Here is a 22,597-nt window from a genome sequence, read left to right as displayed (position 1 = left end):
AGCAACAGCAGCAATAAACTGCAAAGGTGGGCAGGAGCTAGCGTTGCCTTAAGGATGCGTAGTGGGTCGTTTGCCAAGTGGCGAAAGAAAGAGTTACGGCGTAGGGGGCACTTCGCAACTGTACTAGCAGTAGGCGTTCTAGGAGGGTTTGAAAGGGCCTGCGTTACGCGCACAGACGTTCCTTTCCTTGCGGCTCAGATAAGGTGTCCACCGAGGATCAAAGCGAGGCTAGCGATTGAGAAGGCGATGCGAACGGCACCCGATTACGCAATATGCTTCCAAAGCAACGTCGAGCGGCGCCACTGCTCTTATCGCAACTGGGGGCATCCGTGGCCACGACACTGCCGGCCCCGCTTCCGCGAACCCGCAGAGCTCTCGGATTGGATATGTGGTGCGTAATAATGTAAATATTGCTGACTAACAGTGCTCTGGGCCGAATGAGGAGCACATGCGCGCACGTGTCCTTGCCGCCGCCGCTGGCCAATCCGGCGACATACCGCCTTCGCGGGCAGCGTCTGCCCCCAGTAACGAATAGCTCAGCCGCGCGAGCGTCGTGCACAAACTTGCGCTTGGGTTCCCTATTGCGTTCTATACTCTTGATGACGAAAATCAAGGGTCCCCCTCATTTTGCTTTTATTTCTCTCTCTATCTATTCCTTTATCTTGCTGGCTCTTTTTATATTTATTTCTCTTTCTTCCCTCTCTCTCTCTCTCTCTGCTTCTTTCTCTCTGTTTCATCGTTTCTTTTTCTTCGTTTCTGTTCGTCTTTCTTCGTTTCTCTTCTTCGTGTTTGTTTCTTTCTTTCCATTTTTCTTTCTTTCTATGTCTTTCTCTGTCTTTATTTTTATGTCATTATTGCATCTATTTCTCTCTATTTTCTGTTTTTCTTTCTTTTCATTTTTTTTCTCTTTTTCTTCCTCTCTCTCTTTTTGACGTGTTTCACGTGCTCCACTTCGCCGAGCAAAGTTTTCGTTTGACGCTCGCACCTTCTGTGTTCGGCAGTGGGGCTTGCCCAATTCCTGTGGCGCATACCCACCTGTGGTTTTCCACGGACACCATAATTTTTACGCCCGGCTTAAGCAGCTCCCCTGTTAAAGGTTATCGTAGCGCAAAAGCACGATAGCCAAGCAACTAGGACTCCCACGAAGCGAAACTGTATACGGATATTTACTTACACGATAATTACGATTAATTAGATGAAATGACCATAAATAACATATTACCTCCTTTTCTTTCTTGAATTATAATGTGAAGTACCTTGCAATAATGCTGTTTAAATTTGACACATTTGCAGACTGTCCACAACAATTCGCACCTTAAGGGGACTTCGGGGGACTTATGCGGCTAATTAAATTAATGTTTGACTAAAGGTGGGCGACCAATACATCCAATAATGTGCTAAGCTATACCAGCCGGATTAATTTAGCAGCTGTGGTGTAGCAGCTGTGGTATTGCCGACCACAGCGAGTGCATGAAGACGGGAGTGAAGGGAAAGAACATTCATGTACTCTATGAAGGCTCGTTTTAAAGAACTCAAGGTGATCAATACTAATCCGGAGTCACCATGTTTGGCGTGATTCATAATCTTATTGCTGTTTTCGAAAGTAAGACGCCAGAAATAAATTTTTTACACTACTCTATACTATCGTTCACCTGAAATGCAAATCTGTAAAAAAAAAAGAATAAAGGGCTGTTCGCCGTTGCAGTACGGCTACACTGTACCAAGCACATCGAAATGGGGACGAATTGCAAATCAAATATCAGATAATGTGAAAGTAGCTGACCGTGTACGACCAGTTGCAGTAGAAGCACGTAGCTCTTTACTCTCTGTTTATTTATGTGAAAATGTTAGAATTCTCTCAAAGGGCAAGCGATGGTGTTCTCGCTTTTTCTTGTTTTAGTGCAGCTTATAACGGTAAAAAAAGACAGTTGACAAGAAAAAGCTTTGCGTTGCGTACTTGCGGTTCTTTCTATGTGCTGTTATGCTTAACAAATTTTGTTTTAAACAACTCAAAAAGCCTGAACTAAGTCTTTTACATTTTAAAGAGAAATGTAAGCGTCTGGTTGCGTTTATAGGAACAGCATCCGGAAGTAGACTTGCGGCAGGACAAAATTTGCACAGGTGACCGATTACCGGAGCAGTAAGGTTGCGACTAGGTTTCGCATTGCCGACTTCGGCGCGGTTTATTTTCTGCCGGTCACAGCAACTTGAGAACACGTATTGTGCCTGCCCCTCTTTATTGGCGCACTTGGGAACAAGAGTGCCACCCGTAGCGACTGTGCCACTTCGCTCGTCAGTCACTTGTGCTAAAGTTCTTCCCCATGCAGTTTTACACAGGTGATATATTGAAAAACAAAGTCATCTGAATGATAAAGTCAAGCAGACATCGTCAGATACACATAAAAGGCGGCGAACAGTCCTTATGTTGTAGTCTATCTGATGACATAACGTGTGACACATGCCACGTATTGCATATGCAAGTGCGAAGTGTTTAAAATAAAAACTTCTGCAGATGTGACGCGGCGTAGCTGCATTTGCTATGCGGTTACAAATTTTTCTGCAGCGCGAGATATTTGTTTTTGCTACGTTCTTTGTCACAGACTTAAGGCTTTGAACAGTGCCAAAGATTTTAATGAAATACGTAATATTTAGAAAAGAAGAAGAACCCAGCAGGCATGAACAACAACATATCGAAATTACTTCATCGATATCTTTTGAACGAAGTAGTTTTTGTATCGGCAAAAATAACTGAAGGAGGTTTGAAGTGATACACATACATAAGGCGAGGCTGTGAAGCATCTGCAGCGATAGCATGTGTGAAATCAAATGGGACACTTGACACCTGCTGCTCATGACAGATGTCAAGTGCAAACCTGGCAGCTGGCAGCATTTTATGAGGTACAGCCGCCCATTTTTTTAAACCTGAACGCGCGAGCGTCGACCACCGTGTTGATAAGCGCCGTACAGCGAAGCGCAGCGGCGAAATGAACTAGAATACGCGCATGCTCGCTACGAGCAATCCTGGGCAGCTGTCGTCTGCTAGGCTTTTCCAGGAACCGGACACCACCACTGCTTTTTGATGATGATGATGATGATGTCCTCGTCTTGATGGCGCTCGCCCACAAAGGGGGATGGGCCAAGAACCGGGCGGCAGGATGCTTAAGGTAAACACCTATGGTACTAAACAAATATTTAAATTTAGGTTAAAAATGTAATTGATGAAGGAGCAAGCGGTCAGACTATCTTTTCGGTAGTTTCTAAGATAAATAATAACAGTTTTCAAATCAAGATTATGAACAGAGATAAATAGGCAAACACAGTAATTTTTTGTTTAATTGATGTAATCGAACAGAGCAGAGCAGAAATCCCTGTGGCTATAACCTAACAAAGTGTCGCCAAATGATAAAATTACTGGAACATTCATTGCTAATCCCAACTTCTTAAACGGAGCTACAATTGGTATCTTTTTCTCTGATTAGAGTAGCGGCGACAAAATAAAAAGAAATGCTCTATTGTTTCAGTTTCATTGCAAAACATGCATAACGAGGACGCCTTGAGTCCAGCTTTATGTCGGTAATAATTCAATTGCGGAATTCTACATCGTAATTTGGTGTATGAAACTTCTAACTGTCGAGATAAACACCACTGTTTATTCCAACAATATCTTAGATGTGCGAAGTCTTTAAAGGGGCTATGACACGGTCACCCAAAGATTTGTAGTTTTCAGCGAAAACTAGAAGTAGGGGGTCTATTATACCTATACAGATTTCAAAAGTGGGCCGTAAAAGAATATTTCAGTGCAAAACAAGCCCTAGAAGTCGCCGGCTGTAATCCCCGCCCACCGCCGGCGACCGACATTTTGCGATGGCGCGTGTGACGTCATGTGCAGCACGGAACGGAGCCGTCCTCTTCTACCAAAGTTTCAGCCGCTGCAAATCGTTCAATTTCAGTGCCCAGCTGAAGAAAGCTGAAATATCTCGATGTCGCGTGCAGCTGACCACGGAACAATATTTTCGCCGCAATGCAGACGCTTGCACAGCTAGCTGCTTGTCACGTCACGGTTCGCGAGTGCACCAGTGTTGCCTGACTGTCGGGCCGCTCGCGTGTTTATAAAAATATTCGATTATAAATTGAGTTCTCGACCAATTGCGCCAAAATTTCGCCAGCTTATTTGTGAATGCACAAAGATTAATCTACATAACGCAGATTATGATCGAAAATTGGGTGTCATGGCCCCTTTAAATTTATCCATTGAGAATTTGCCTATTTCGCTTTGAAAACAAGCATTTCTTAATCTTATTGCTGTCACGTAAGCCGTGCTTCTTTTGAGCACCACCATCGTCATCTTGCTTTCTTCTCTAAACTCTGCCATCAAGGTATAAAGAAAAGGTCGAGTGGTCGCGTTTGAGATTGATGGGATGTGATTACACACATTGATTATGCTATGCGCGTATCAGCATTTTTAAAGCGCAGCTGTTAAAGGGGCCCTGCAACACTCCGTGAGAATGGTCAGAAAACCCTGCCGATCGGCAGTCGAGGCTTCTGAGGGCACGCGAGCCAAACATTATAGCGCAGCACGCGGCCCGGAATTCACAAATTATTTTGGAAGTCAGCTAGTTGTCGTTCCCTCTTATTTCAACGAATGATGCCATATACCCCAAATAACCGCGTCGCATGCCCGAATTCACGGCCATTCGCTCAATTGAGCATGGTACGCTGCATAGTTACCGAGGCTGCCGCGGGAGGCTTCCACGTGCCCGCGCGCTCGCTTGCCGAGGTGGCTGGAAATGCCTATTTAAAAAGTGGTGGGCAGGAATCATCGTGCGCAATCATACGCGTGCTCCACAGCTGCCGGAATATTAATGTGAATAAGTTACTAGATCACTTCTTTTCCCAACCGGAAGTCACACTCGCACAGAACATCTCACTTTCTTATGGTGCACACCAATGGCCAAAACAATCGGCACCACCACCGAAGCACTTTTTACAACGTTTTCGTGTGCCAACTGAAGTGCGCCGAAGATAGTCTACCCTGCTTAATCGGTGATCACTAAACGCGGCTTTTATAAAGTCATATTTTTTTCACTTTGTAATGGCTGACAACGCTCTTTGTAACGACTGTGGTTGCGAGGATAATACGCAGTACATTGTATGAGACTTTTCTCACTGTCGTGTGCAGAGACTATCACTCGCAGTCGCCCTAGCTCGGCTTCAGCACAGATCGATGTTAGTAGCAACCATTCTGGAATATCGTCCAGAGAGGTCATCGCGGCTGAGGGCGACAATGGTATTGCTGAAGTTTTTAAAGACAACAGAGAGAGAGAGAGAGAGAGAGAGATAAAAATCGGCGAAGCTTTTTCCGAAGTTTGCACTAAGCACTAAGCCGCGCAAGTCTTGAAACAGCGAAACTGGACGATTCTGAAGACTAACCTGGTTGCTTCTAAGCTGTTTCTAGGCCTTAGCTAGGCAATGGGGGTTGTTTCTAGGTTGCTTCTAGGTCATTGCTAGGCATTAGATAGGTAATGCTAGGTTGTTTATACGTTGATTCTCAGCGCAGAGAGGTTCGAGTTAAACCACACACAGTCACAGACAATACACGGATGTCCCAACTTCAGACACAGAAACTTGCGCTGAAACCAAACGTTCGCACCTCTCATACAGTCACAGACACGACATGGATGTCCAACCAGAGACAAACTCGTCCTGAAACCAAGCATTCGCTCCTCTCATAGATCTACGGGCACGTCGCCGCTGGCGTAGCCCTTCCAACTATGTCGCGATAGAGCCTGAGCATGTGATGATGTGACGTGTGGTTTTTACATGTATAAGTATCAGTGTTTCCTGAAATAAACTTCAGTTGATAGTTTGCGCTTGTCTGTTTGTTCCTTTCTAGTCCTCGTGTACGTTGCGCAACGTTAAATTTTACCAGTATGCTTCACCAACTCGCCCACATCAAGCTCCTTTTGCCTTCCATCGCTTCGGGGTGTTCTCGCAGCCGCCGTTTCCTTTCCCGTTCGCTATTGTTGGGCTAACTGTTGCCTTCTTCCATTTTAGTGGGCCAGTGTGAGTAGTGGGATTCACCCAATTTCTGTGGCACATACCCGTTTATGATGATGACAGTTTCTCGCAGCCGCCGTTGCCTTTCCCGTTCCCTAGCGTTGGTCTAACTGTTGCCTTCTTTCTTAGTAAACCAGTGGGTGAGTAATGTAATCTAGCAAGTTTCTGTGGCACATATCCGTTTATGATGATGACAGTTTTCTGAGAGGCCACAAAAATTTATGTGGCACATACCCGTTTGTTCGGCTAGCTGTTGTCTTCTTCATTTTTAGTGGACTGGTGGTGAGTAGTGAGACTTATCCGATTTCTGTGGCACATACCTGATAGGCCACGCAGGGCAGGTCACACAGGATAGGCCGCACAAATTACGGCAGGCTTAAAGAGCTTCGCTTATAAAAATTAGGGAAACTAGGGAGGTCAACCACAATTATAACACCCGGTTTGCTACCCTGCACTATGCGGAGGGAGAAGCGGAAAGAAAGATGGAAAGAAGAGCGGAGAAAAGAGCAGGCGTGGGAAAACAAACAAAAGAAGTGCGGAGCGGGAGTACTACAGCCTGTCCATTAGGCCACTGCCTCGCAAGAAGTTCAGTAAGGCTTTAATAGATTTCAGGCGCGACGACAGTTAGGGTCGGTATTCTAGTACTGATTGTTCCGACAGGAGTCTGTCGTCAATGCGGTCCAACAGAGCAGCCAGCGGCAGTCTGTGCGCGCAGCATCGAGGACAGCGACAGAGAACGTGTTCTTAAGACAGCACGCTCGCACAAGCGGCTGTAGGCTGATGTCGCATACCGCACAAGAGTGATTAACCGCGACGTTGCCTCCCTGCCTCTCTCGCTCTCGGTGTTGTTGCTGTTGTTGCTCAGACACTTAGCGCAACCCACTTCGGGGGATATGCCATGACTCGGACGGTGCCTTGCTTAAAAAATAATTCCTTGCGCCTTTATCTCTCGAACTTTTTCGTCTTTATTCCCAGTGCAGGGTGGCACACTGGTTATTCGGAACTACAAGCCTTTCCCCTCTCTCCTCGCTCCTTCTTTTCGAACTTAAGAAGGAATGTACGTGCGAAGAGGAAGATTATATAGTGAAACACACAGCGCGAAACTGCGATGGTGACACAGGAAGGAAACACACAGCGCTGACTTACGGTGTTACTGTGTGTGTCCTTCCTGTGTCCCCGTCGTAGTTTCGCGCTGTGTGTTGCGCTATGCTACACCAACATGCCAGAATTCGCTCTATTGCAAGATTACATAGTTGAACGAAAAATAAGATATATATATATATATATATATATATATATATATATATATATATATATATATATATATAATGCGGTGAAATATTTCTTTCTCTGAAACATGAGTAAATGCAGAAACAAAAATAATCACAATCACAAAATAATCGCCCTGACTGGGCACGGACTCCACTGGACTGAGTGATGCCGACGGTTTCCCATCCGTCTCATCTTGCGCGTCATTGAGCTGCGACGTGTGCAACGTTACTGGCGATGCTCTTCACTTAGATAGCACCTTGAGACGTCTAGTAACTGCTATCGGGGCGTAGTGCCTTCTACCCAGCATGAGATGTTTGCTTCGCAAGCTGCGATGTACCAGTACGTCAAACGAGTGTTTCAATAAGACCACCGCGTGAGGTGTTCAGCAATATATGCTAGACCGGGCTGGAAATGTGAGCCCTTCTCCATATGGAATTGTCATGTGCCTTTGCGCGCCGGCGCAAATATTGCCCACAGCCTTATTGCCAGTTTGTGCTGTCCGCTTAGAATGAAAATTATGCAACACGTTGATGCGAAGCACTGCAGGTGTTTCGAATTCGACGATGAGTCGACATACGCGAGTTGTCCGCAGCTGCGTTGAAATGGAGCCGGTCAATATCAATGGCTCTGTGCATATTGCTGCTGTTAGTTATTGAACACGAGTTACGTCTACTAATAGACGCACATATTTCAGAGGTAAGGTAGTAAGGAGCCACAAGAAATAAAGAGATCCAAACGAACCAGAAGCCGTTGATATTTATGTGTGTTAGACTTACACTAAACACTTTGTACAGACTGCCGGCTTTGTGTATGCAGATTTGATTATCTCAGCACATATAATCTCACCAGAAAAATACTTGGTTTGGTTACTCCAGAACGACAAGAGGAATTGCCGGCTTCTTTGTGGCTTTCAGAGGCGCTGTATAATTTGGCATGCATTCCTTTAAGCACTCGTTCAATTTTGCGAACCGATTGTCTCTCGGCCAGAGGTTCTTTTTTGGAAGAAATGTCGTTGTTTTAAGACACTTATCGTCGTCGGCGTTGTAGAAATATGATTCGTACCACCTCGACCTGTGGTACTTCGTTCTGCGCAAGCAAGGAGATTGTTCTGAAATAAAAAGACACTGTTTTATACGCTGAGAATTTGATAAAATGACGAAGTTTCTAGAAGCGCAGCTTGAGTGCAGATTGCTGCAGTTAATACATCCGATGCGGCAATGTCGCTGTACAAAGCTAGCCAGGCTGTGAGCAGCCAAAACATATCAATCACAGATTTATTTATTTATTTGCTTTTTTATTTCGTTTAAATACCCATTTGTCAGTAGCGCGCTGTTGCGCTACCTTGCAAACATACATGCTTAAGGAAGTCCTGAACTACTTTTCTAACTGACAATAAAATGACCTCAGTATCGAAGTTTAGTGCCTTACCAATCGATCGCCGCAAAAATTTTCGAATCCGTCAAGAACGAGCGGAGTTGCAGGTACTTGCCGCACGCTTTAAGCGCTTTCTCTCTACTTTCGTGCCAACCAGCAAGGTTGAGGCTACACAGGGAGGGATAAAGGGGAGAGAAGCTGCGTCACGCGCGCGTCGTGACCCTGAGCGCGCGTTGTGGAAAATGATCGCACTCTCCAGGTGCGATTCTGGTACGTGCTAGCGTTGCTACTGCGTAATTTTTGCACACGAACGAGCAGAGATAGACGTTACGTAGACCGAAAGGTGCTTTCTCCGATTCCGAACATATCAATGACGCCAGATAGCTTTTTCTGTAAGATTATTGCTCTATCATTCTTTGCTTCTTTCTTCGTATCTTTTTTGTGTTTTTTCTATTTAACTAAAGTCAGTATAGATAACCTGGACTTACATTGCCAGTTTCTCGTAGTTCAGGGCTTTGAGCTCAACAAGATAGTACCGCTGGTTATAGCAGGAAGTATAGCCTAGCCCCGGGCGCAAGTAGCAACCGTTTAACAAATAAACTTTATTCAACTCAACTCAAACGAAAGGACAAGGCAGACAGAGCCGAGTGAAGGTGCATCGACCTGTCGTTTATGTTTCGCAGTACAAACCTTACCTATACCCGCCACGGTGGTCTGGTGGTTACGGTGCTCGACTGCTGATCCGAAGGTCGTGGGATCGAATCCCCGCCGCGGCGGCTGCATTTTCGATGGAGGCGAAAACGCCTGAGGCCCGTGTACTTCAATTTAGGTGCACGTTAAGAAACCCCAGGTGGTCAAAATTTCCGGAGCCCTCCACTACGGCGTCTCTCGTAATCATACCGTGGTTTTGGGATGTTAAACCCCAACCATGATTAAAACACTCACCTATAATAAGCTACCAACTAGTCCGAGCTGCCACCCTATCAAGATAGGTTACGGGCGTACTGTTTACTAAGGTCTATTTGAGCCACACCTAAGCAGAAATGTTCAGTTATGGTAATGATGCGTGATACTCAGCACAGATGACAGCATATTAACATAGGTCTAGCCATATGATCATTACCATCATTTTTATTTGTGGCGTACGGAGGACTTGTCTCAGAGATACAGCTGAGGATTAGTCATGATTCGGGCAAAGCACGTAAGAGTTCTAAACGAATGAGAAATATTAATGAAACAATCAACTAGGGAGGCTCATTAAAAATAATGCATAAAATTAAATTAGGAAGGGTTACAGCGAGATGAGCATCAGGAATATAACAGATAATATACGGAAGAAAAAATAGCAGAAAAAAGTATACAGTTAAGGAGATTGCGGCACTCTGTTATATATATTCATCCTGACGTGCGCGTTCTTTTAACAATGCCTGATATTCGAGGTGTGAAGGGTTACAGCGTAGAAATAGACAGATGGTAACAATATAACAATTGAATCGTACTTCTGTATTCTTGGAAACGCACAGATTTATTTCCTTGCAGAATAGGAGGCAATTAAACAAGGCATTTTTGAGTTCCTTGAGGAAAGAGTAAAACAAATGCCAGAAACGTTATGTAAAAAAGCGAGAACACTACCTGTCGTTCATAGAAAATATGGAAAAAAAAACTTCAATGCCGTTTCATCACGAAGTCATTAGTTAAAAAAGAATCATAAAAAGAAATTGGTGATGTGATTATCTCTTTTATCGTCTCGACCTACAGGTAGGCCATCATTTCAATATTCTAACAAGAGACGCACTTCTATTGTTAACTACAGATTTTTAGTGCGCTAAATTTTTTACGCATGGAAATAAATGTAAATTGCGCCCTGTCCAAGAATATGAGCCTAAATTTTGCAAATATTAACACCATTCAGACGTCGGTACTTCGGAACCACCAAGCCAGACAAGCGCCTCCGAGGCAGAAGAATGAATAAATGCGCCATTTGGTATGCGTCCACCTTCAAATCACATTAAATACAACAAAATACGGATCAAGAGAAAAACATAGCGAGACTGTTTGCCATATTTTTCTTGTTTACCGTCTCCTGTAGCGCTGAGTTTTAAAGGGAAATACGAAAACGCAGAGGTATTAGGAAAATTGTAGGGGTGTTACGTCTCAAAACCACGATGTGATTATGAGGGACGCCGTAGTGGAGGGGTCCGGAAATTTTGACCACCTTGGGTTCTTTTACGTTCACCTAAATCGAAGTACACGGACCTCAAGGATTTCGCCTCCATCGAAATGCGGCCGCCGTGGCGGGGATTAGATCCCGCGACCTTTGGGTCAGCAGCCGGGCACCACAACCACTAGAGCTATGTCGGAGGGAAACGCAGAGGTATTGAACGTGGTACTCACTCGCACAAATTTCGAGGCATTTCTTCCTGGTTACGAAGTTGTTCTTGTTTTCCTTGCAGGTGGATGAAAGAAATTTTTCGCATTTTTCTGTCCTTTGGTTGTAGCCAAACCTGTATTCTTTGACTTCGTGTTTGCATGGCTTCTCCGAAGCCGGGATAATTGGCTGCCTACAGCGATCCTTTAGGAACTCTGAAAATGGGAAATTTGTGCAACGAGTTACATTGATATAACATGCCCATTTCGGGTAATCTAACTGGTCATATTAGTGGGCGGGAATCGGCCATCGAGATCGGAAAGTAATGCATCACTTTAATCTGTGCCGTGTTCGTAAAACCCGTTTATAAAATATCCTTTTGTAATGACCACACAAGGCGCAAATAAATGAGATGTATCTGGTGGTGTTCGTGCGTGTGTAGCTATATATCTAGTTGCGCGCACAGAAATAAAATACATAACGATGGCAAAGGTAGAGCTGGAACGAATACAAAAGAAACGAGAAGAAGGCAGGACATGCGTTGTCCTGTCTTCACCTTCCTTTTGTATTCATTCCAGCGCTGCGTATGCCACCATTATGAACCCAAAGGAAATTGCCCGTCTATCCGTTATTCCAAAATAAAATTTACTTGTTTGTACAGTGGCGTCCTTTTCTGTCCTACCGTTGTCACTGGTTTTTCAGTTCCTCTGGCCAAACTATTACTACCAATTCGGGGGCTTGCGTACGATGCAGTATATCTTCCGCAGATTTTTCAATAGAACTTCTGGCGGTACGAGTAATGAGTGACAGTCTTGTTTCTCTTCCAAGTGGTGCCCGTCGATCACTTACTTCTTCTTTTCCTGATATTGAGGAACAGTCTTCTAAAAATGAAACAGGCATGGACTCGATGTATCTGGTTGAAGTTAAGAGTTATATTAGATACATATGATTTTGAAGCATAAGTTTACTTAAGATCAGCGCGGAGTAACTGTGAGGATAAATAATGAAAATTGTTTGAACAAGTTCACTCAGGGAGCGGACGCTTTTCTTGCGAGCAGCTGGGATCGTAGCGGAACCTGGCGGAGAGGATCTCAACCACGCCCTTATTTCTACGTGGCCTCTGAGATCCGCTTCAATGAAAATTAACCCAAGGAATGCACTCGTCTTACGTGGCAGAGGGATTGATATACGAACGGACAGTTTTCTCTTATAGTCAACATAAGAATGCTTACGGACTTAAAACAGATATTTTTTCTTTCGAAGCAACTTAAAATGCGTTTATTTTTTTTTGGATCAACAGGCCTAAATGGAAGTGCCACCTTTTAAACTGTACATGTAAATTGTAGCATAACTTTGCTGTGAAAGGGCTTTTATATCCTTATTTATTCCGTAGCCGAAGATAGATATTCAGTCAGTGTTTTGAATAGGATGTGGAAAAAAAAGATGGTTGATCCCTCCGTCATAGGAATGGGAATAACACGAAAGTAAAGCATGTCCTACAGAAGCAACTTAATGTTTACTGTACATTGATATAAGAAAGTTTGCACAGTGTATACTGATGTCTGGCAGCTATAGCATCGTTTAGCGTGGATGCACCCAATTTGATGATTGGTGGTACATCTCCATCCCGACGACTAACGTCCATGTTAACTGATTACACAAAACCTTGTGATAGCTGTAGTAGTTAACGGTGAAAGCGTGATCAGAGAACGAGGTGTGATAGCCAGAAGAGCGTCGCATATTGGACGCTAAACTTGATCGCCATCCCGCGGCATGTAAAAATGTGATTAAACACCACGGCCGGACTAGAGGGAAACGCAAAGCGCGGCGTGCCGCTCTCCCGGCCATGATTTTAGGGGCGAAGCTCCTTAAAGCGGCACCCGTTCGTCCCCGTCGTAGTGCGTAACCAGTCTTAACGCTAGTACCAGATCTTGACCTCCAAGGTGGTGACGGTGGGAGATTTCTCCTGTGCGTTGTTGAACAATTAAAAATTCGCAGCGTGCGCGTTAACTAAAAGCCGAATTCTTCTGTCTCATTCCCTATTAGCAGCCATGCATGTTCCAGTAGGAAACGTTAGTAGAAGTAGAAGTGTAAGTGTTAGCTAAAAGCCGACTTCATCTGTCTCTTATTCCCATTAGCAGCCATTGTTTACCTCCAAGGTAGTGCCTGGTGAGATTTCTCCTGCGCGTGATTAAAGAATAAACATTTTGTTCAAAACGCCGTTGATTCATGAAGTAAACCAACGAAAGACGCCAGATGTTTTCTAAAAGCAAAACGAAAAGACGCCAGATGTTTCTAAAGCAAAACGAAAAGACGCCAGCTGCTTAACGAAAGGCGCCAGATGTTTTCTAAAGCAATGGTTTTTTAAACAATGAAAATTCACAGCGTACATGTAAAATTAAAGTGAGCTGCAAGTCGTCATAACTCTCATCGAACCTTTAGTATAAACGCGCCCGATCTCACGTCGGTGATGATGTACTGGCCAGAATTCACGGAAGATTCACTGTTTACCGATGAACCTCTGCAGCTTCGCCCACTCATCATTATTCACTCCGTGGATATGCAGTGATTTTTTTTTTCTCGGGGCGAGCGCGTGAGCGGGGAACGCGGTGTAACAGCCAGGTGAGGCAGGCGCGTGTCACAAAGCTGTTTTTGCTTTGGATTAACGCGATGCTATAAACCAGGCCGATGCTTTTACGACGCTTAGGGAGCCTACATGAAACGGCCGGTCATGTAGGCTCCCTACGATGCTTGGACTGAAATCGCCACCTCGCTGTGTGTTAAGGAAGTGACAGAATTGAAATTCTATTGAAAACACGCCGAATGGGACGGACGTGTAACGCTTTGCAGGTGTTAATCGCGGAGGCCACAGTAATGACGAATTACTTTACTTTACCGCTTCCAGAGGGAAACACCACCCCGCCGGACGGTAGAGTGGTAGATATAAAAGGCGCGTTTGTAAAGCCTCTGGAGTCTGTGACCGTGGCGCAGTGCCCGGCATCTGTTGCTGCGGACCGAGCGGTCGTGGGTTCGATGCCCGTTGACGGAACTTTTTTTGCCATCTGATCGTGTAAATTTTTTCGAAGTCATTTCCGTGACGGAAATACGTCACTGAAGTCTTGGTGGACCCCGGCATAAAACACTTTAGTGTTAAAGAACATTGCTGCCCATATTTCCATTATTATTGGTTGCTTAAAAAGAGGCGATGAACACCTTGTTTCGACTTCGTGAAGCGCGCACAGTTTCTTCTCGATTTTGCTTGTTGAAAATACGTTTAATATATATTTGCCGTTTGTTATGAAAAATGCGTTTGTAAGATGTACTGCTGGGGATGACACTTGCTGGGTGACGAGTTACCATCTGTTCATCTGCCAGATACACTGTTCATCTACAACTCGTCGCACTAGCTAAAAAGTGGTGTTCGTATTTAAAATGAGTATAACTAGCGTCGTTACTGCCATTACTGAATAGTAGCCCAGGCACAGTGTGGTCGTTAATTATTTTCATTTATTCACCTAACGGGGCTTGTGCTAACTCATGCCAGGCCTTTGAATATAGTACCGTGAGTGAATGCAGCAAATGCGGTATCGTTCGATGTCTTGTTGAGAAAGGTAGGTGTTTTAACTCTGAACTTAAGCCACTATGATTAAAATTGGATCGCTTTGGGGTGCTGGGTTCAAGGCAAGATTTCGCTACAGAAATCACACGTCGTGTTGAGAAATATAAAAAAGAATTATTCTCTATGAGATAGATTCATTAGTTGTTGCACCACGCCGATATTATTTAGAGATATAAGCAGATAAGAAGATGAATTCTTACCCTGGCAAAAGGCTTCACATTCTGTCTGGCTGTGAAAGTTGTTCTGATTGGCACCACAGCCACCGTAAACGAACTGTTCGCACGCACCTTTCACCATACTAAAGTACCACCTTGTGAAAGCCGCTCTGCACTTCCCCACAACTTTTCTCTGAGAGCAAACCTCAGATGGTTGAAGGTTCTCTTGAATATGATTACCTGTAATGAAAGCAAAGACCACTTTTCTACGCATTCGGCACCTACGTTCTTTAAAAAAAAGCCGAATACCTAAGGCAGCGAAACTGCACACACTTTCCCAAAACTTCTCAAGGACTTAGCTGCTTTACTGTTATAGTTCTTGTCCTACGTATGTTGCACCACTACGAAGAATGGTTCTTCATGGCTTTCGCATTATCAATCGCGGTTTTAAACCTAAGATGATCTTCCCCAGTTTGTTACTGTATCTCATTTAATTTTTTACGTTTCTTTTTGCGGCATCTTGTTTTTCACAGCGGAGAGAAAGAGAGAGAAAGGTCTTTAATAAAAAACAGAAATCTTCCGTTGTATATAAAGGCGCATACATGCTACTCTGTATAGGGGAGGAGATTGAGGATAGAAAGGCCCTAGGAGGAGGAGGGCAGAAAAGGAGAAGAAAAAAAAGGGGATATTAGGGAGTTTTAGCTTGTAACGTATACTTTTTACGTTACCGTTACCGGATTACGTTTACCGTTTTACCGGAACTCGAGTTTTAGTAAAGTTTTTTAGCTGCCCAAACATAAACTTTTACGTACGTACGTAAAAGTTTACGTACGTACAAATACGCTAGTGGTTCGCGCAAACGTAAACCTTTACGTTTGCGCAAACCACTAAATGATGATGATAACAGCATTTAATACTGTTGTTTATTAATACTGTTTAATAGCACTGTTTAATAGTACTATTTAATAATAATATACTTATTGTGTTATTTTTTGCTCATTATGTATTATTGACATTTTCTAACGTTTGCACGCGTTTCGCGTTGTTTAATGCATTTCTTTGTACATTCGCCCCCTGCTTGGGCCCCTTTTTGGGCCTGCAGTATTCTGTAAATAAAAATAAAATAAATAAACTACATTTAATTTAGATAATATTGAGTTACGCTGCGGCAAAATCATTAAAGAGGTTTTTAGCGTGTGCAGTATTCTGGTATAAGCGAAGGGGTGTAGCAATACCAGGTTACCAGGCGATGGTGTCGACATCTTGTGACGCTTCTCGCAACCACAATCATGGACACGTTTGTTTTCGCTTAGTGTTCTTGAGGAAAAAAATGATTAAAAAGGCAACTCATTCGTAATTGTGCCGCTGCAAGGCATTTACATTGGGAGTAGAATGCCCGATGTTTCTGCAATAACAATTTTGTGCTCGTCTGGTACACCTTGGCCCCGCTAGATGGCGCCACCTATCCAGCCTGTCAGCGTCTTTAGGCCTCTCACGTTTGCGGATTCGGTATTCTACGTCGCTCTAGCCTCGGTAGCCTCGGTAATCCGGCTGAAATAAGGTGATCGTAAGTGGCGCTCGCACTTCGGCTTATTTTGACTCGGCGGCTGGAGTCTCCGCGAAGCGGATATCGCGAGTAGCCACGAACGAAGGTGGATTTGCGAGATAGGGCCGTAAACGTAAAGCCTATCCAGCGAGCAGTTTACGTTCCGTAAACCTTTACGTTCCGTAAAGGTGCGCGCATGCGCAGATTCTATCCGGTATCCGGTAACACGGTAACGTAAAGAAGTATACATTACAAGCTAAAACTCCCTATTATGATCTTGGTATGTACGTGCCACAACGTAATGGTGGTGATGTAAGTTACGTTACACTTTATCAGTTCGGTTAATGTCCTCGAGTAATCTGAGCAGAAATTTTAAAATCTGACGTTGCTGAGAAGCAGAAGACGTAGGTCCAAGTATTTTTCCGAGATCAAGTAGTGCTTAGGAACTTGAGCATATTCTACTTTAGAGACAAGTTCTTTCTTCTCTGTATGTCTGGCAATCTAATAAAATATGTTTATTGATTCTAAAGCACCACAGTTGCCACAGTATGGGTTAGCGGTCAAATCAATGCGGCACATGTACCTATTAGTGAATGCTACGTTGAGGTGAAGTCGATGATAGAGTGTCTCAAAGTGAAAACCAAGGTGATGCGGAAGTCATCGTTTTAAGTCAGGGTCTATAGAGCGGAGAAAGAGGTCTTGAAGCAAAAGATTGCATAATTGATCCCTCTCTCGGTGGGCGTACTTCTTTGCCATTGCTGATGCATACGATTTAGTGAAGTATGTTCACCAATTTTCCTTAAATGCATACCTCTACGTGCAGCTAGATCCGCTTTTTCACTTCCGCATATGCCGCAGTGTCCGGATGTAAAGCCGCTGGATGTAAAGAATGGCTCCCTTTACCGCATGCAGTGCATCTGACGTGCTTGTTGTTAGTCGTTCAAGATGGTAAGAGGAACATTGGTCAGTTGAAGATATGTATAAACCACATGAAGAACTATGGGCAGAGCAAGACCCGTCGGTAAAGATGTGAGGCGAACTGGAGTATTTCTTGGTGATGTATTCTAGGGTGATTTGCAAAATCTCAGCTTGTGGCATATTCTTTTTTGCGTTGATACCGCGGATGTGTGAACGGACTTGCATGTATGACAGTGTCCACGGTGGAAAATTCAAGGGAATGAGCTGACGCTTCACTGCAGGAATGGGGGCAGCTATTTCTCGGACTGCTTGTCCAAAGCTTGAGTTAGCGCAGCTTTTAGCAATGCGGCCAAGGAAGTGTTTTTCACCCTGGGTGATGTGTCGGAGATGACTCCGCAAGACTTCTTGCCTACTGAGGACGTCAAGAGGAAAGCATGTTGCTTCCGCTACCGTTCCGACGCACGATGACCCTTCTGGTAGGCCAATGCATATTCGTAGAGAGTTGTTACGTGCGGCATCAAGTTTATTTTTGCTGGTCAACGATATTCGTTGCAGTACTGGCAGGCTGCAGCGCAAAATACCGTCGACGTAAGCTTTTTGTAGAAGTATCATGGAGTGGCAGTCGCTACCCCATCGTGCTCCTGCCATGTAGCGGCGTACTTGTGAGATTGCAGAGATCTTTGCACAATGTTTATTCACCTGTGGTGACCAAGACAGGCTTCTGTCACTGATCACGCCAAAAAAGGAAGAGCGCGTCCACTGACTCTTAATGAGTACTTTTTCACGCTCTTCCGAGAGAAAGCCATGACAGTGCTCTTTTCTGGAGATAGGTGCAGACGTCTGTGTGTCAAATAGAGGGAGGTGTTTGCCAGCGCTTTCTGTAACCTCTGCTGAGTGACATAACGAGAAGGTGAGGCGCTCCCTACTCAGATATCGTCTGCGCACATTGTGATGTGGACACCACGTGGTAACTGTTTCCTAAGATGAATAAGAACAAGATGGAACAATAAAGGGCTAAGCAGCGCGCCCTGTGGTACACCCTTCTTGATAGCGTAGTATGCAGTACGGCCTTCTGTGGTGCTCATGAATAGTTGTCACCCTTGCTAATAGCCCGCAATCCATGTGTATACTCTTCCTCCAAGACGGATGGCAATCAGGGCTTCAATTATTGCACTGTGGGACACATAATCGAATGCTGCCTTGGTATCCAGAAAATGGCAATTGGTATGTGTCCCTGGGTAAGTTCTTCTTCAATTGATCAGATGAAGGCTATAACATTGTCAATAGCTGACCGGTGTTGCCTAACTCCATTATTTCTTGGGGGTAAGGTTTCCTGCTTTCAAGTAACCATGTTAGTCTTTTGTGTACTATTTTCTGTTTGAGTTTTCCGATGCAACTTAAAAGAGCTATAGGTCTGAAAGAGGCATAGCTCGTTGGATGTTTGCGTGGTTTCATGACTGGGATTATTTTTTCCAGCTTCCATTCAGCACGAACAGCCGAGCTGTTCAAGCGGCAGGTTAGGTCGTGCAGGGTGAAAAAAAAAGTCAGCTTCGCGCTAGTGGCGCCAAGCCTGAAGCAGCGCTGAACTGGGTGGTCTTCCTTGTTTCTCTTTATTTTTACTAATTCTTCATTATATCTTTCTTTCCTTTTTCTCTTGTCTCTGTATTTCTTTTATTTCTTCGTTGTCTCTGTTTATTTATATGTCTTTCTTCCACCACATATATATTTCTTTTTATTTATCGCTACTTCTATCTTTCTTTCTATTTCCTTTCTCTCTATTTCTCGCTTCCTGTTTCTTTCGATGTCTTTCTCCTTCTGATTTTCTTCTCTCTATTTCTCTCTTTCTTTCTACGCTATGCTTTACTCTCTCCCTCCTCTTGTCCCTCCTCCTCACCTTCACTTTCCTTTCCAACCCTCGTCGTATACTATACTATGCAAGGCTATGTTATGCTCTACTAGCGAGCCTGGATAGCCGAGTGGTTGCGCAGGTTCGTATCCCGCCTCATCAAGGAATTCTTTTCGCGAGGAATTCCTCCTTTTCTCTTTCTTTCGAACACTTTCTTTGTTTTTGTCTTTCTCTCTCTGTACTCGTTCTCCCACCCATCAGAGTTCTTCCATGGCACGCCGGACAAATCGGCGCACGTGTTCTGGGAGCGAAGCAGAAGGTGAAGGGGACGAAGGTAGCGCGTGCCAGTTCATGATGATGATGGTTTTCTCTTCGCGGATTACGAACAACGGCTCGCGTAAACAGCGCCACTGTTAAAGGGGTCATGAACCACTTTTCCAAGTAATGATCTAATGGCCTCAGTATCGGAGTGTACTGCCTCCCGAATCGATTGCCGCAAAAATTTCTCGAATCCGTCAAGAATCAGCGGAGTTACGGGGGTTTGGCGCACGCTCCCAGCGCTTTCTCTCTTTTCTCGTGCCGGCGGGCGCACTGGAAGCTAGACAGGGAGGGATGGCATGGGGGAAAGAAGTTACGCCAGCGCGCGTCATGAAACGCGATCGCTCTCCCGCTGTGATTCGCTTGCGCGAGTGCGGCTACCGTGTACTGAGGAGTGCGGCGCCGGCAAGTGGCGGCACCCCGCGGCAAGAAGCGCATCTGATCCGAACGCCGCTCTCGATTTACGTCGGCTATCGGCCAATAAGCATGCTATGTCTCTTGCGACGTACAGCGGACAGACGCCCCGCCCACCGACGAGAGTGAGAACCGGCCTCTGTTTGAAAAGAGGGTGCCTGGGGAAACGGCAACTTCGCGCTCCGCTTGTGGCCATTACGCGGCGCGCACGACTGTAATATTTGGCAGAGCAGTTCATAGCCGTGTCAGCTTTCCGCAGGATGTGTTTTTTCAATCAGTCCAAGGGGTGCTTCATGACCCCTTTAAAGCTATCATAATCATGATCTGCCTCTCCCTTCTCGTGCCGGGGTCGGCAAACATTTGAGGCGAAGGGCCGAGTTGCATGAAGCCGACACGGCGGGGGCCGGGCGTCAAATCGATGAGGGGAGGGGGGACGTTGCAGGGAAACAGAGAAAAATTGGGCGAGTTTACAATATTGGTGGGGTGTGATTCTCGAGTCGTGTCGGGGGCTGCATAATACTGCCCCGCAGGTTGCCGACCCCTGTTCTAGGGCGTTGCTTGGCCGGCGCTCGCTCGCTTTCTCTTCTTCATCTTCCTAAAACCGGTCTATTTAAGGTTAAATAACAGTAACTTATAATGAAGACCCTGGTAATTAAGGCCTTGCTAGTTACGAACTTGCTATTTAAGAACGTAATAATTAATGCAGTTGTAAGTGAGACCATGCTTTTGAGCACCTTGCTAATTCAGACCGTGCTAATTAAAACATCGCGAATTAAGAAGGAGCTAATTACGAACATAATAATTAATCGTACTCTTCACGTAGCCACAACGACACTTCGCCAAGCAATAAGTTCTACGCTCCACATAGCCAAACGTTGCAATGTCTAGCCAAACCTAGCAACGGCTTAGAAGAGAAAAAAAAATGTCAAACAGTTACATATCTGATGAAAACATAAGCGTGAAAGAAGGGAGAAGAATTGGGGGACGCTTAAGCTTCGCCTTTAGGAGTTGAATGCCATAGCGATATCCGGCGCCATCTTCTTTGTGCTCTGTTTCGCTTGTCATTATGCTGAGTCGCACGGTCTCACACACACACACACACACGCGCGCGCGCACACACACACACACTCGACATACCTTTAGTAAAGGTAAAGGTTTCCGCCCTCTTGACAGCATTTTTTGGACAACACTGTACCCACTACGTGTGTGTAAGAGAATGCGCGCACTAATGTGTATGCCCTTTGTAATGGGTGGCATGCTTTACACCAGCAGCAATTACGCGCGTGACACTTTTTCGATGATGCGATGCACCTACTGCGTGTTCATAAGGGAATACGCGCAGTAGTGTATGTGGCTTTTGTAATGGGTGGCTGGCTTTAAACCACCAACTCTACGCAGTTCACATGGTGTGAAGCCAATGGTAATATACGCTTGTACTCCGTTTCACTGCGATATTACATCTCGTACTGTGACACCTTTATACACAGGACGCGTATGTTTGTGAAGCATTAAAGTTAATTTCAGTGCAGTTTCAAGCAATGGAGTGGCACTGTGTATAAAGAAAAAAAAATGGAGTGGCTATGTGGTAGAACACCTGCTTGCCACGCAGACGGCCTGGGTTCAATTCTCACTGGAACCTAAGGTTTTTTTATTATTTATTTTGTGCAAGATTATGATTTTTCGCTCACAACCAACGACAGCGACGCTGACACCGGCATTTTGTGAAACGAGCTCTTTAGCGTATCTCGTTAAAATATGGAGAAGAAAAAAATTCGGCAGATCTCACGTACCGTGGGAGTCGATGTTATGCAAAGCATACGGCGGGTAGGTGACTGTGGCGTAACCTTTTTTTACTGAGCGACACGTTACAAAATGACGCTAAAGATTTGTATAAATTTTATTCGCACACATATATGTTGAAGAGCCGCATATGTGTTATATAACCAGTTGTTTACGGTTGGGTAACGCTGCCAATGGCAACGTGGGTATTACCAACACCAGAAGCGGTAAGCTGTTATGTAGTGCTTATACATGTCCCGAGAACGCACGCACGTTTCACGAACCCGTGTTCATGTGTGCAAGAAGTTCCTGACAGTTCTTGAACAAAGGCATCACCGTGATTAGTGAGCACCAGCAGCTGGTTACGACTTGTTATAGGATCCGGTCGTGATAGTGGTGACGACGGGTCCATGTGTAGTGAAGTATGTGCTATAGTAGAGCTGTTGGAATTCGTGGGTGCCTCGGTCATTTCGTCGACAAATTGTCTGTCGACAGAGTCGGCGACATGTCGGAACCTGAAGCCACCCTTCGCGTTGGTGAGGTATAGGCCGTCGAGGCTGGTAGGCCTGGATAGCGCTACGTAGACCAACATCAGTGGATGGTGTTTGTCGTATTTGTAAACTACCTGGGCGTATGTGGCCTACGTAGCCTAGTCTACAAAGCGGCTGTCAATCAGTCTGGCATCATCCTCAGTCAGCATGAGGCCATCGCCCAGCCTCGTAAGAAATGAAGAGGACACTGCGTCGTCCTGGCGGACGAAGTGCACTTTACGGTGTGGTGATGTGGATATCATATGTAACTTTCGCTAATGTATTCCCCCGGGGTCGAGCAATGCTTCAATATAGCTTGCTGAATCATAGGAATAAAAACGTAATGTTTATTAGACTGCTATAAAAGCGGACCCAGCACTAGAACCACAGACGTTAATCGG

General features: G+C 44.9%; 1 protein-coding gene across 1 annotated transcript in view; it reads right to left on the bottom strand.

Moving 5' to 3' along the window:
• Positions 1–8,077: 8,077 nt before the first annotated feature.
• Positions 8,078–22,597, bottom strand: part of LOC119372658 (carboxypeptidase inhibitor SmCI) — a 29,223-nt gene continuing 14,703 nt past the window's right edge. Inside the window, exons 3-5 of the mRNA XM_037643114.1 lie at positions 14,891–15,085; positions 11,098–11,286; positions 8,078–8,437 (exon numbers count right to left, since the gene is read on the bottom strand). Coding sequence (XP_037499042.1) covers positions 8,196–8,437; positions 11,098–11,286; positions 14,891–15,085 — 626 coding nt within the window. The 3' untranslated portion in view covers positions 8,078–8,195. The remainder of the gene's footprint in view (positions 8,438–11,097; positions 11,287–14,890; positions 15,086–22,597) is intronic.

This window comes from Rhipicephalus sanguineus, chromosome 10 (assembly GCF_013339695.2).
Source record: "Rhipicephalus sanguineus isolate Rsan-2018 chromosome 10, BIME_Rsan_1.4, whole genome shotgun sequence".
NCBI classification, from domain to species: domain Eukaryota; kingdom Metazoa; phylum Arthropoda; class Arachnida; order Ixodida; family Ixodidae; genus Rhipicephalus; species Rhipicephalus sanguineus.
This window is presented reverse-complemented; position numbering and strand designations above follow the sequence as displayed.